This window comes from Eubalaena glacialis, chromosome 18 (assembly GCF_028564815.1).
Source record: "Eubalaena glacialis isolate mEubGla1 chromosome 18, mEubGla1.1.hap2.+ XY, whole genome shotgun sequence".
In the NCBI taxonomy this organism is placed as follows: Eukaryota; Metazoa; Chordata; class Mammalia; order Artiodactyla; family Balaenidae; genus Eubalaena; species Eubalaena glacialis.
Genome location: NC_083733.1, coordinates 52,172,248 through 52,186,804, shown reverse-complemented (window position 1 = coordinate 52,186,804; position 14,557 = coordinate 52,172,248). Strand labels below are relative to the sequence as shown.

General features: G+C 42.7%; 1 protein-coding gene across 1 annotated transcript in view; it reads right to left on the bottom strand.

Annotated features, from left to right (window-relative positions):
* Positions 1 to 14,557, bottom strand: part of GARRE1 (granule associated Rac and RHOG effector 1) — a 49,616-nt gene that overhangs the window by 13,908 nt on the left and 21,151 nt on the right. The window contains exons 2-7 of the mRNA XM_061173353.1: positions 14,148 to 14,357; positions 8,886 to 9,026; positions 8,574 to 8,669; positions 8,288 to 8,449; positions 5,891 to 6,049; positions 2,937 to 3,034 (exon numbers count right to left, since the gene is read on the bottom strand). Of these exons, the coding sequence (XP_061029336.1) occupies positions 2,937 to 3,034; positions 5,891 to 6,049; positions 8,288 to 8,449; positions 8,574 to 8,669; positions 8,886 to 9,026; positions 14,148 to 14,357 (866 nt within the window). The remainder of the gene's footprint in view (positions 1 to 2,936; positions 3,035 to 5,890; positions 6,050 to 8,287; positions 8,450 to 8,573; positions 8,670 to 8,885; positions 9,027 to 14,147; positions 14,358 to 14,557) is intronic.

Genomic DNA, 14,557 nt, shown 5'->3' with positions numbered 1-14,557 from the left:
CCAACGCGGACAAAAATAAATAAATAAATGAATTTATTAAAAAAAAAAAAATAAGGCAAGCTCTGCCAGTGCCCAGTCAGACCCTGGGCTCCTGGGAGAGAATCTTGGCCAGTGGACCTGGCCGAGGTTCATGCACCTGATTCTCTCAGCCTGGAATCGCTGATTACCAGGACACACTTGTTCTATGTTCCCAAGCCAACTTCTACTTGTGATCTGGCTGGTCACATGTTTGCCCACTAGATGAGCATTTTTTGGTCATGCAGAAAGGAGTTCCTGGTGATAACAATAATTTCTCTTTCTAAAAATCAACAAATTGGCATTTTTATTTTATTCATCAGTCTTGAGAGTTGATTAATAAAACCCCCTGAAGAGACTAAATCCATTCTTTTGACAAATCACCCAGACTGGCTTAAAACCTTCTACCTGTTCTTAGATAAAATCCAAGTCCCTCAGGGACCCTGCAAGTCCTGGCTTCTATGAATCCCCGTCTTCAACACCACCTAGCATAATTCCAGCCATGCCAGCTCACTCCTCAGGCCTTTGCATTTGCTGTTCCTTCTGCCTGGGATGCTTTCCCCATCTGCTCTCTGCATGGCAGGCTCCTCTCAAATGTCACATCCTTAAAGAGACCCTTCATGACTGACCTCCTCATCCAAAATAGCCTCCTCCTGCCATCTCTACCTGTTAATCTCTATCAGATGATGTCACTCTACTCTTATTCCTTATTCATACGCTTGCCAGTGCTTGAAGTTAACTCCTATGCTTATTAGCTGTCCCCTCCCCAACCCCATGCCATAACAAAGCCAGCTCTATTAGGGGCAGGGACCCTGTCTGTCTTGCTCATGATTAAATTCCCAGAGCCTAGAACAGTGTCTGTCACATATTAGGTACTCAGTAAATATTTGTTGAAAGAAAGAATGGGTGAATAGCTTAAATATGACAAGTTAAAAAAATCTAAGGTTTTACTTTCTTTGGGGAAAAAAAATGTATCTGGCAGCTAGACACTTCATTTTATTAAAAGCAAAGCATATAATAAATTCTTGACTAGTTTTGCGAATAATTTCATTTTTTCCAAAGGTGGAATAAAGCTATCACTTCTTTTTGAGTTCTTCTCAACAAGCACATATTCTATAACTTGAAACAAAAACATAAAACTTTGCATTTTTACCAAAAGTAGCCAGCAGAGGGAGCCTCTCCAAGTAATTGCAGTCTATGAGGTCTTTCAAGGAGGTGCAATGAATTACAAAGGAAATCAATCATACAGGGAGAGTTGTGGAAGTAAACTGCAGGGTTAACCATTTTAGTACTAGCTGTTTATATTCACCGAATTATCCAAGAGTTGAAAATGTTTTCTTTAACATGAGAATCCTGGTTAAGTTTAATATTTTTCAATAAAAACCTGAATTAGAAAACAAATTAAGAATTCAGGAACACAAAAATCTTACAAAAAAGTGAGCTTTTAATCTACTGCTTGGGGAATTCCCTGGCAGTCAGTGGTTAGAACTCCACGCTCTCACTACCAAGGGCCTGGCCTGGGAACTAAGATCTCACAAGGCGCGTAGTGCAGCCAAAAAAAAAAAAACAAAACAAAAAAAACCACACAATTACTGTTTGACAGGAATGAAGATATGTATATAAATTAACATTATGCATTATGCCATATTAATAATCAAATTTAGAAATTTGGGGAAGAAACTCATAAAAGGGAGATTTGGGGACATGAAGTAAACTGCTAACCCTTACTTGATATATATCAACAAATTCTAAAACTTTCGGCAGAATCTCCACTGGACCCCCCCCTCACATTTCAAGAAGAAATGATTTAAATACAATTTGAATGTATTACCCAGCTACCACTTTAGTCCACATGGGCACCAATAGTGCCACTGTTCCTTACTAACTCTATCTCTTCCTACCTAAATGCTTTACACATTTTCTATATAGTTAAATATTCATTCTGATCATAATTTTAATAGCAAAAGTCTTCCAATATAGGCTTAATTTTTCTTGTTTACTAGTAAAGCTGTGATGCCGATCCTTCAGCTGAATCTGTGTGCACATCACATGGATAAATCCCTAGAGGTGGAACTGCTGAGGTCATTGCCCTTATTTTAGGCGTCTGACAAATGAAACTGCCCTCCAGAAAGGCTGTGTGATTTATTCAACAACATCTGTGCCTGTTTTTGTACAGCTTGGCCCAAATCTAGTACTGTTATTCTAAAACAATTCAACAATATGATGGGCAAAATGACATTGTATTGTTTTTCTACTTTGCCTTCCTTTCTTTGGTAGGTGAGGTTACACATGTTCTTCATCCCTTTGTTGACCATGTCTCTTCTGATTTACCTGTCCATGTGCCTTGCCCATTTCTTACTGATCTGTAGGAGTTTTTGTTTGAATAGATTAAGAAGAATACTTTATTATAAGTTTACAAATATAATCAAATAACTAAAAATAAGAACAGCTCAGTCTGCCTCCAGATTTGCAGTGACACTGGGTGTGTACTGACATGAGCTCCAGATCAGCAGGGTTGTTGCTGGAAGGAGAAGAAATGGAAGAAGAGAAGAAATTCTATGTTCTGTACTCAGCTTTCAAGAAATGCTGGGTGACTTAGAGAAAATGATATATACTCTGTTCAAAAGCTGTGGACTCAGTAACACAAAAAGATAATATTGCTCATTATGACCCATGAGTATATAACATTTTAGATGCATTACTGGTCAATGAGACTATTTTTCAGACATCTTGGCTTCCTTATCGTGTACTGATAATCATGACACAGGCATTAACATACCTCCACTGACCACAAACCCGCACAAGTAGTAAGACCTGTTGTGTGAGCTAGCGTAGGGTTTGTCCAAAACAATGCAATCTTTCCAAAGATGTGCAAACATCAATCAGAGCTTAGGCTTGTGTTAATGTAAGAGTCACGTTACCATGTGGATGGGACTTGAACCACAATTCTGGAGCCTTCTAAACTGATTTGCGGGGCATAGGCTTCTTTATTTTCAATCTGCGCCGTATCAACTACCACCTAACAGAGAAACAAAAACAAAAATCAGCTTTCAGAGAGGAAAACGGATCATAAACAAATCAAATGCATGAGCCTATCAATGCTGAGTGACTCTGGTAAGAACTATTCCCCAGCAAGACAGATACACAGAGGCCAGTCAGGAGCCCCACGGAGACAAAAGCAAGTAATAAAGATGACTGAAAACAGTAATACTTCAATAAACAGAAACACATTCGAGGTGCAGGAGGTAGCGAACTCTGCAATCATTTTCAGTACTTCTTCCAACTTGTAAATATGTTTATTAGGAATTACTTTGTTTCTTTTGTTTCATTCCTAAGTATTTTTTCACTTTATGCACTTGAAAGAAGTAAAAATGTGAAAGAAGTAAAAATGTCATTAAAAATCAAACCAATGCTTTAGAAAAGCCTATCTGTAATGACTGAATCCAAGCCAGAAGTGGATGAAGCTTTTTGTAAAGACCATTTTATCCTCAACCATCAATAAAAACAAAATTACTTCAGGAAAAATGAAGAACCAACCCTTTTCTCAATGATTTCCTCTTATTTGGAGGAGGGTCTTTATTTTTTATTTTTCATATTTTTTGGTCATGCCGTGCAGCTTGCGGGGCCTCAGTTCCCTGACTAGGGACTGAATCCAGGCCACAGCAGTGAAAGCACGGAGTCCTAACCACGAGACAACCAGGGAACTCCCTGGAGGAGTCTTTAATACTACACAGATGATACAGTATGCTTTGTAATTTAAAGAGTCTGACAAAGTGATGAATATATTTTCAAATAACTAAAAGAATTTTAAGAAAATAATCATAAAACACTTTAAAACCAAATCTGTAACATTTCAGAAAAGGCAAAGTCATGCAGAGTTGCTTATTAGGATTCCAAATTCAGCCTCTAATGGAGTTGATTTCCATGGCTGTAAAGAGAGTTCTCACAGCTGGTCTGCAATGTCCTTTGGAAAAGACTTCCTGTCCAAGTAATAGCCATTGTTGGAACAGGCAGGTGTTTCCTCTCTCCTCCCATCCCCAGAACAATAATCTAAAGGTTCTTTATCAGTCACAAACAAAGGTGCCCTGGGATCAAGGCAGAGGGAATTAGGAAGAAGTTTTTGCTCTCTGAATAACATGGGACTTTTTTTTAAACGATGTTTTCTCAAAATAGCCTTTGGGGGACTTCCCTGGTGGTCCAGTGGTTAAGACTCTGTGCTCCCAATGCAGGGGGCCTGGGTTCAATCTCTGGTCAGGGAACTAGATCCCACATGCGTGCTGCAACTAAGAGTCTGCATGTGGCAACTAAGGATCCCGCATGTGGCAACTAAGATCTGGCACAGCCAAATAAATAAATAAATAAATATTTTAAAAACTAAGCTAAAATCTTAAAAAAAAAAAGCCGGGGCTTCCCTGCTGGCGCAGTGGTTGAGAATCTGCCTGCCAATGCAGGGGACACGGGTTCGAGCCGTGGTCTGGGAAGATCCCACATGCCGCGGAGCAACTAGGCCCGTGAGCCACAATTACTGAGCCTGCGCGTCTGGAGCCTGTGCTCCGCAACAAGAGAGGCCGCGATAATGAGACGCCCGTGCACCAAGATGAGAAGTGGCCCCCGCTCACCGCAACTAGAGAAAGCCCTGGCACAGAAACGAACACCCAACACAGCTAAAAATAAATAAATAAATAAATAAATAAAAAAAGAGAGTCTTAGCTACAAAGAAAACAGGGTTTGAATAATTAAAAAAAAAAGCCTTTGGGTCCTCCTGCCTTATTTTACACACTCCTTTCTGGAGAGCTTATTGCCATGGTTCTCCTAGTTTCAGCTAAAATGGTCTTTGGGAATATGGATCAATCTACTAAAAAGGCAGTGGGCTCCTCCATACTTCAGCAGGGGGTCTCCAGTTTACTCTTTTTCTTAGGGGTTCCTATACTAAGGAACAGATCTTAAGGGAAACGTAACTCACCACTGTGGACAGGCCCCACCTGGCCCTCTACAAGGCCCACCCTGAGCTGGGCCACCTGAGCACGCACTCACACCAAACAAAAGGACTGCATCCTCCCAACAGCTCCTTTTATGAATAAAGTAGGAATTAGAGTAAGAAACAGTTCTTTAATTTTCTAAATCTCTAATTAGCTTCCTTTAATCTCTGAAATGCTATAACTCTTCAAAAAGCAGTCATTTAATTCTAGAAAGTGGGATAAGAACATAAGGTATACGGGTCAAAGGTACCTTAACAAAAACCTAGATGTTGATTTCCTGACTCCACCCAACTTTGGCAAAAGTTATTCTTCTCACGAGAGGTGAAAAGACCAAACTTACCTGAGTTGATGTTGTTATTTTATTGCATAAACAGAGAACTGGTATACAAAGTGACTGGATGGGGGCACTACTTATACCATTGGAGGAGGTGATATTTGAGCTGACATCAGGAAAATGAGAACGAGTGAGTCACGTGAAGATCTGAGAGGAGTATTCTCAGGAAAAAGGAGCATCAGGGGCAAAGGCCTGAGACAGGAAGAAGCTTCGTGTGTTTGAGCAACAGAAAGACATCCACTGTGGCTCCAGAGTAGTCAGGCCAGGTGAAGGGTCCTATCAAATCGTTACTAATGTAATGGTTTCCTTAAAATCAGGAAAGCCTGAGACATCATTTTGCAACTAGGTCCCCTGCTAATACATATTATCAATCTATTAAAGAAAAAAAAAGACTTTTTAATGCTGTTCTTCCTTTACCTTTTCTATCTGGTCTAAAACCTGCAGCAAGCAAAGCACTTTTTAAATTCTCCAATGTTTTCGCACATGTGCCCACACCACATCCTCACATGCCTGAAACGTCCTTCTCTATTCTCTCCCCCATCCATCACACGTGCTCACTCACCAGTCCAGCTTGGCCAAACAGCAGCTGCACGGCGGTCTTGCAGGCACCCCGCCACGTGGATGGGCACACCTGGTTCAGGACTTCAGTCACAGGAAAATCGTCCCTGGGTGTGATTCCATTATAGCAGCCTGCCTCCTTGATCAGCTGTAACATTGTATGCTACAGATTGATAAAAAGAGAGTTCGCACCTCAAAATAAAGCCATACCAGGTTCTAAGACTTGTAGAAATGCATTTACAGGTACACAATAGTCCTCAAGAGAAGACCATTTTACATACTCCCATATCATGTCATTTTAATTTCTTAAGTAATTATCATTAATTACCTTCAAAGATTTTCTCAACCCTGTAGCGTGACCGGCTAGATATGAATACATGTGCGTTAATATACATATGTGATTTCTATTCTAGCACAAAATATAGCATCATTTAGCAATGTGCTAATGCAAACTGGTTGAGGAATTTTGAAATTCTGAATCCCTCTGAATAAGGAAACAAAATCATCTGGTAAAAGTAAATACCAATGAAAACCTCATCTTTATTTTGGATGAACAAGTGGTCAGGTATGCAGACTCTGGAAACAGACTGTATAAGCTCCAATTCCAGTCTACAACTTTCTAGCTGTGTGGCCTTGGACCTTAGTTCCTCTATCTGTCAAATGGGGAAAAGGGCAGTACCCACTTCGTGGGTGAGCATTAACTGAGACAATGCATGGGAAGCATTTGACACAATGCCTGGCACACATGATGCTCTGCAAATGGTCCTAATTACTTCAGTATTATGACAAGATTTCTCCTCTTATTTATGAAAGTCCACTGAAACATTAATCATAAACAGCATTTTATAGTGTACTTTCAAAACCCTGTATTTTACACATTTTAAACAAAATTATGAATAAAACTAACTTAGCAAATGTCTCATTAAAAAAGTCACCCTAGGAGCTTCTGATTTGGTGAACACATGGAGGTGCTGGGACAGCGGTGCCTGGAGAGAACATGGAACCTCCAAGCCCCTTCCCTATGCCTTGCCCTAGGCATCTCTTCCATCTGGCTGTTCCTGAGTTACGTCCTCTCATAATAAACTGGTGATCCGGAACTCTCCCAACAAGTTGGGGTTCACAGCATCAGTGTACTCAGATCAAGATACTGTAAGGAGAGTATGCTGTGGCAGACGCAGCACATTACTGAAGAAGTTCATTTATGGCCGTATAACTATAAAATGGTCACAGTCACTGCCTTAAATGCCAAAGTTTGCTTGGACCCTCTCCACACACTTCCTGGATCCCCCAGCCTCTCTTCTGGCTCCAGCGACCATCTGCCTCTGAGGACCCTGGCCCTGATCCCACTTCAGGGCTCCAGACCCATACATCCAATTGCCTGCTGAACAGCTCCACTTGGACATTTCAAAAGCAACCTTAAAATCACGTCCAAAAATATATTTTATGACGACTATCCCCGAGCCTCAATAAACAGCACCAAAGCAGCTGTCCAAGCCAGAAATGTGGGCCTCATCTCCTTTCCCCTCCCTCTCACAGCCAATTAATCGCTGAGTCCTGCTTATTATAACTTCTAGATCGCTCTTGGATACGTCCACTCGCCTTCCATTATCACTGGATGGGGCTACGGCCAAAACCCTTCAGTGCTGCTCCCCTCCCAGCCACAGGCCATCCTGAAGTCAGGGGGATCTTTCTGAAATGCAAACCACATTACACGGCCTGTCTTGGTGGGATGCCAGCCACCTGGGGATGGAGTCCAGCCCTCACACTGGGGGCTTTCTGGACTCTCCGGGCTGCTTTTCCAGCCTTGGCTCCTACCATGTCTCCCCTTGTTCTAGATGGTGGCCCTCAGGTCTGACTACATATTAGAATCCCCTGGACAACTTTTACAAAATACCAGAGCCCAAGCCTTACTTCAGGACAATTAAGTCTGAATCTCATTAGTGACTGTCCTGGACGGCCAAGGGGCCCCCAGCTACAGCTCTAAGGAAGGTCTTCAGCTCTTGGGATGGGCTCTCACTTCCTGGCTATCTCACAGCCTCAGCCCCACCCCCATACTTATTATTCAGGTCTTTCTCTGCTTAAAGTCCTCTTCTCAAGAGTCACATCTCTTAATCCTCCAGGTGAGGCCCCCTCGTTCTGTGTTCCTATCACAACCTAGTGGGCTGTCAAATCTCCTAGCCTGGCACTAATGGATGCTCAATAAAGACCTACCAAATGGAGAAAAAAAAAAAAAAGTCACCCTAGTCTGCTTTTAGACACCAGTTTACTGAGGAAGGTCAATGCCTCCTGTCTTCACTTAAGTTTTGCTTTTTAGTCTAGATTCTTTACAAGCCCTCAGGTTTCCTTAAGAACTCTATTTTCAAGTTCACACCCAGGTTGCTGGAACCCCAAGGAAAGCTACCGTCTTAAGTTTCAGATTGTCGGCGGCCGACTCGTTGAAGGAGACACCCTTCAGGAAGTTCGATCCTATCTGCACAGGGACGGTGGGAAGCTCGCACTGCATGGGCTGCGGCGGGGTCTGCCTCCGCCCCGTCTGCTGTGCTTCTGCCTCGCTGCAGCAGCCCTGGAAAAGGGTTGGATAGGAGAGGAGAGGTGACCCACAGCTCACCTCTCAAGACATCTGCCTCATGTGGATGGCATGAATGCCATACCACAGCTCCCAGGAGCTACCAGAAAGAAAAGCGTACCTGCAAACTGGCTTCAATCGCCTTTGGATTCAGGTGGAAACCGGCTTTCATTGCATATTCACAGTGACCTAAGCTTTCCAGAGCTATTTTATATGCCTGCAAAGAAATTGTTTTCAAGAATCAAGATTACATAGCAGATTATAAACTGACTAGGTTCAATGAAAACAGAAATGTAAAATTTCTATAGTTATTAAAAGACATGAAGCAAACTACCATCTTATTACTCTTTCCAATTGGTTCAGCATCACGACTTTAACTCCCTCCCTTGTTTTCATCCCTTAGATATTAATGTGCCAGTTCTGAAAAACGTACTTGCAGAGCACTGTCAATCTTTATGTTCAGTTCTTTTAGCTGGTGCTCAGGAATTGCTGCACTTTGAGAACAGAAGAGCTGTTGAACTTCAATTCCTGCCAGGCGGCCATCACAGCCTCTTTCTCTTAGTCTAGATGTTGCCTGCAACAGAAATGGTGACTGGTAGGTAAAAGAGGATGTTACAGATACTAGCAAAATTAAAAAACCAGAAAACAACAATAGTAAAGCAAGAAACTATCTAAGAATTAGATATAAACCAGACATTCCGGATCGTCTGTATTACGAAGTGAGCAAGCAGCCAGAAGTTCTGAAAGACTGAATCAAGCATTGAAGAGAAAGCAAACCTGACAATAGAACTACCTTATTTAAGAAACCCCTGGGAATTCCCTGGCGGTCCAGTGGTTAGGACTCTGCACTCTCACTACTGAGGGCCTGGATTCAATCCCTGGTCGGGGAACTAAGATCCCACAAACCACACGGTATGACCAAAAAAAAGAAACCCTGGAAAAAAGACTTACCTACCTGTTATTTATTTTATATCTATATTACATATAAATTACATACACATTAAAAATATTCACATTTTAAATTTCCCTGCTTTAAAAAGACAGATACCCTAGTATATTGGCCCTTGGAGTTTCCAGAATTAAACAATATATATATGGTTGGGTGGTCCTATACACCAAAGTAAAAAACCTCACCAATAGGAAAAGAATAGGAAAAAAACATACACTGTAACATTAAAGGAAAAACAGAACTTTTGAAATCTGCACAGAAAAATGAAATACTTATTGTTCAGTCACTAAATATGTTTATGAAGAGTACATAAGAAAAACAAGAAGAAATTTATCTGTGTCTTGTGATGAAATGTTATCTATACATATGGGTCAGGACTAGAGAATACAGAAAAATATATATTTGATTTACTAGATGGAAGGAAGGATTCAGGATGAACTGTCTTTCAATTTTTCAATGTCTATTTTTATTACAATAACATTTGTGCAACAAATAACATTTTTTAACAGTTAATTTTTGTTCTTCTAGGCCAAGGCAGGAATTGTAATATTTACCAAAATTGCAGGACTAAAGGAAATTAACTAGCAGCTATAATGCCATACATTTCCAAAGCTCCACAAATTCTGTATGAATACCAACCATTCCCTGAACCCTAACAGTCTCACAGTTTAAAACCATTTGACTCTCTTTCTAGAACTCTTCCATTTAGTCAAATATGTAGCCCACAAGGTCTTATGTTAGATGTCTCTGGATAGACAGTGGAGCACAAAACCTGGTCCCTACCATCTTGGAGCTGACAGCTTCATGGGTCGAAAAGGCAAACAAATAAAACATTTAAAAAATATAAAATGGAGAAAAACATCCCAAGGGAAACAGAGAACTGTAACAGGGAGCACCCAAGAAACTGAGAAATCATCATTTAGGCTGAGTTTAAGGCAGAGGAGGCAGTCAACAGAAGTGTGGGGTGGGGGTAGGACAGGCAGAGATGTCAGCAAAGGAACTAGAACCCAGTGAGCAGGGGAGAGTGGCCACAGATGGGGCTGGTGAGGAGGCAGGGGCCAGACTATGTGGGACTAGGCAGGTCATGGGGATGGGTCCACACTTTACCCTAAGGAAATGGAGAGACATGAAGGACGGCAAGACAGAAAGGGGACAAGCAAGTCCAGCCACTGAAGCTGTCAGGGGAGAGTAATGATTCCCTGAACTAGGTTAGTGATAGTGGACACAGAAAGAAAGGGACATATTTGCAGTCATATTTTGGAGGTAGGATCTGCAGGACTTTCTTATGGATTGGATGTAGATGTGACAGAAAAACTGGAGGACAAATCTCAGGTTTCTTGCACAAAGGACCCAGTGTGGGATGGCACTACATGTTAGCACAGGGAAGATTTGAGGAGGAACAGTGTGTGCAGAAAGGCTAAGGGCTGAGCCATCTGAAGACCTGAGGAGGGCAGCAGCTGAATATAGGGGCCTGAGCCCATGGGGGAAGCGAACCGGGCACACACATTTGTGTGCTTGTGGCCCCAGCCCACAAGCAGTTTTTAAAGTTCCAAGACTAGATGAAGACCCTCTAGGGGAGAGGGCACGTAGAACTGAGACTTGAGAAACTCATATTCATAAGTTATGTTGAAGAGAAGCTAACAAAGTGGATGGAGAGGCTAGCCCAAGAGCTAAGAGGGTACCTAAGAACACCTGGTTCTCCACAGGGAGAGAGGATTTCCAGGGCTCATGTCGCTGTGAGCTGCTGAATGGAGTCATCGGGATCCTTGCATTTCTCCCAATTATTTTTGGCAACATGGAAGGCACCAGTGACCTTGACAAGACAAGGCACGTTCTTGTGTAGGAGTGGAAGCCAGATTTTAGTGAACTGAATGATACCATTTATATAAAGTTTCATATTGTGCAAAACAATATATTTATGGATACATATATATAGAATAAAAATATAAAAATATGCATAGGAATCACAAACTCCAAAATCAAAAGAGGTTATCTCTAGAGAGAAAGGACTATGAATAAGATAGTGGAGAAGTACAAAGGGAATTCAAGTGCATTTGTAATAATATTTTCCTGTTAAAAATAAAAGGTATGAGGGCTTCCCTGGTGGCGCAGTGGTTAAGAATCTGCCTGCCAATGCAGGGGACACGGGTTCGAGCCCTGGTCCGGGAAGATCCCACATGCCACGGAGCAACTAAACCCGTGCACCACAACTACTGCGCCTGCGCTCTAGAGCCCGCGAGCCACAACTACTGAGCCTGCGAGCCACAACTACTGAAGCCTGCGCGCCTAGAGCCTGTGCTCTGCAACAAGAGAAGCCACCGCAATGAGAGGCCCGTGCACCGCAACGAAGAGTAGCTCCCGCTCGCTGCAACTAGAGAAAGCCCGCACGCAGCAATGAAGACCCAACGCAGCCAAATAAATAATAAAAAAAATGAATTAAAAAAAAAAATTAAAAATAAATAAATAAATAAAAGGTATGAGGACTTCCCTGGTGATGCAGTGGTCAAGAATCCACCTGGCCAATGGAGGGGACACGGGTTTGAGCTCTGTTCGAGGAAGATCCCACATGCCGCGGAGCAACTAACCCCATGCGCCACAACTACTTAGCCCGCGCACCTAGAGCCTGTGCTCCACAAGAGAAGCCACCGCAATGAGAAGCCCCCGCTTGCCGCAACTAGAGAAAGCCCACGCACAGCAACGAAGACCCAACGCAGCCATAAATAAATAAATAAATAAATAAATAAATAAATAAAACTATAAAAAAATAAAAGGTATGAAGCAAATAGGCAAAAAGTGAAGATTCGCTTGACAAAGCTAAAAGGAATATAGATGGGTATGTATGACATTTTCTATATGCTTAAAATATTTCATAATAATAATAATCTTTTTTAGAGTGAATTAAAGGTGAAGTGAACAATTCTTTCAAGAAGTTGGCTATAAAAAGAGCAGAGAAACAGGGCAGGGCAGGGAGGATTTTTATTTGTAAGCATATTTGTGTACAGGTGGGAGCATGCCAAGGAGGAGAGAAAACACAGGGTCCCACCAAAGAAGCCCTGAGGTTGGGGGCAGGGTGAGGAATAGGCAGACCCTGCACAGAAGGAGAGGGTACCTCCTCTGCTGGAATGAAGAGGAAGGAAGAGAAGAGGGTCTGAATGGGGGGAGGGGTGTCATTTGGGCGGACATGAAAAAGAGGGGCTGCTGCCAGGTAGATTCTATTTTCTCAGTGTGTGTGGAGTAGGGTCACTGGTTGGAAGCAAAGTAAGGAAGGCAGAAAGGCCTGGGCACACAGAAGTGGGTGAAGGGAAAGGTCAAGGCGAGGTAGTCAAAGGAGCACCAGGAGGCCTCACTTGGGCTGGATTCTCAGCATGAATGATGCCAACACGTGGAGTAGAGAAGACCTGGAGTCAGGTATGAAGGGTGTGAATGTGAGCTGCATGATCAGGAGGTTGCAGCCAGGAGGGCCCATAGCGTTGTAAGATGAGAAGATAAAGGTGTGGACCCCACTGCCCGGCCACATGCAATGAAGTCAAGAGGTCCCACTCCCACATTCAACCCCCAATTAGCATTTCAGGGCTGCTCTGATAAACACCAAGAAAGCAGAGGAGAGTCTTTAACATGAAAGAGACGAAAACAAACAAGCAAACAGGAAAAAGAAATTGAAAAGAAATAACAATGCAGTAGAACAGCATAAAACTGAAGTAAGAAAATGAGAGAATGTACAATGTTAAAATGTTGAAAAATTATGTTTAAAAATTTGATTAAAGGAGATCTCTAAAACAAAATGAAATAGTTTGCCAATTTAATTGACGAATGATTCAAACTAAATTCAAACGAAATGTTATATAATATAAAGTCTCTTTTACTCTGTGAAATGGAACAGTAAGTCCTAGTTAAAGTCTCATCTTGGAAGGCTTTTCTTCTGCCCTTGGAAACAAAAGAGTATTAAAATGCCAACAAGGGGTTTCCCTGGTGGCGCAGTGGTTAAGAATCTGCCTGCCAATGCAGGGGACACAGGTTCGAGTCCTGGTCCGGGAAGATCCCACATGCCGCAGAGCAACTAAGCCTGTGCGCCACAACTACTGAGCCTGCGCTCTAGAGCCCGCGAGCCACAACTACCGAAGCCCACAAGCCACAACTACTGAAGCCCGTGCACCTAGAGCCCGTGCTCTGCAACAAGAGAAGCCCCCGCACCACAAGGAAGAGTAGCCCCAGCTCACCGAAACTAGAGAAAGCCCACGCGCAGCAACCAAGACCCAATGCAGCCAAAAATAATAAATAAAATAAATAAATTTATTAAAAAATAAAAAATAAAATGCCAACAAGAAATGTGTCATTGCCTACTACATCCCCACCTAGCTACCTGGCTGACCCCTTACCCTCCATATACCCTCCAGCCTCTTCTCCCTAGTCCCTCTTCCTAGAAGCTTTGCTGCACTTCTTGTCGGATGCCAGGCCCTTCCCCTGGGCTCCTGCACACCTCCATCACGGTCCCATAAACCTGTTTTTGTAAGACTTTTCTCCTAGGAGGCTGTGAGTAGAGGCTACTACCTCAGTGCCTGCACATGCCTGGCGTGAAGTGGGCATTTACAAAGACATTCACTGTTAAATGAATGAACAAGCTAATGACAGCAGTTGAAAACTCACACTTCTACATAAAATGGCTTTTTTAAGAACCAACAGGTAAAGGCCCTCTGGAGCCTCTCCTATCTGAACAAAGGGCACCAATCTCCCCAAAGTCAGGGTTACCTCAGCAGCCCCCCGCCAGGACCGCACAGCTTCCTCCAGTTCTGGTGTGTGGCCCATGCCAGATAAGCCGCCGCCACTGGTGCTGTTCTTTTTTTCTGGCACAACAACCTCGGCAAAGCAAGAGTGAGCCACTGGCTGGACCTTCTGTAACGCCTGGGTCAGAAACTGGAAATGGACCTGCACCACTGTCAAGAAGCATCGCCCCAACACCTGTGAAAACAAGAGAGCCAGGGATTTTAAGGCTGTGGGTTGCTACTGCATGACCGCAATCAATTCTCAACTATCAATTTGAGTAGAGGTAACAATTAACTGGAAATCTGAAATCATATGAAGTTAAAAAGTCACCATGCTTTAGAAGGATCTGCCTTTGTTCTCACGTTTGGACCTGGGTGGCCTGATACCTAGAAATC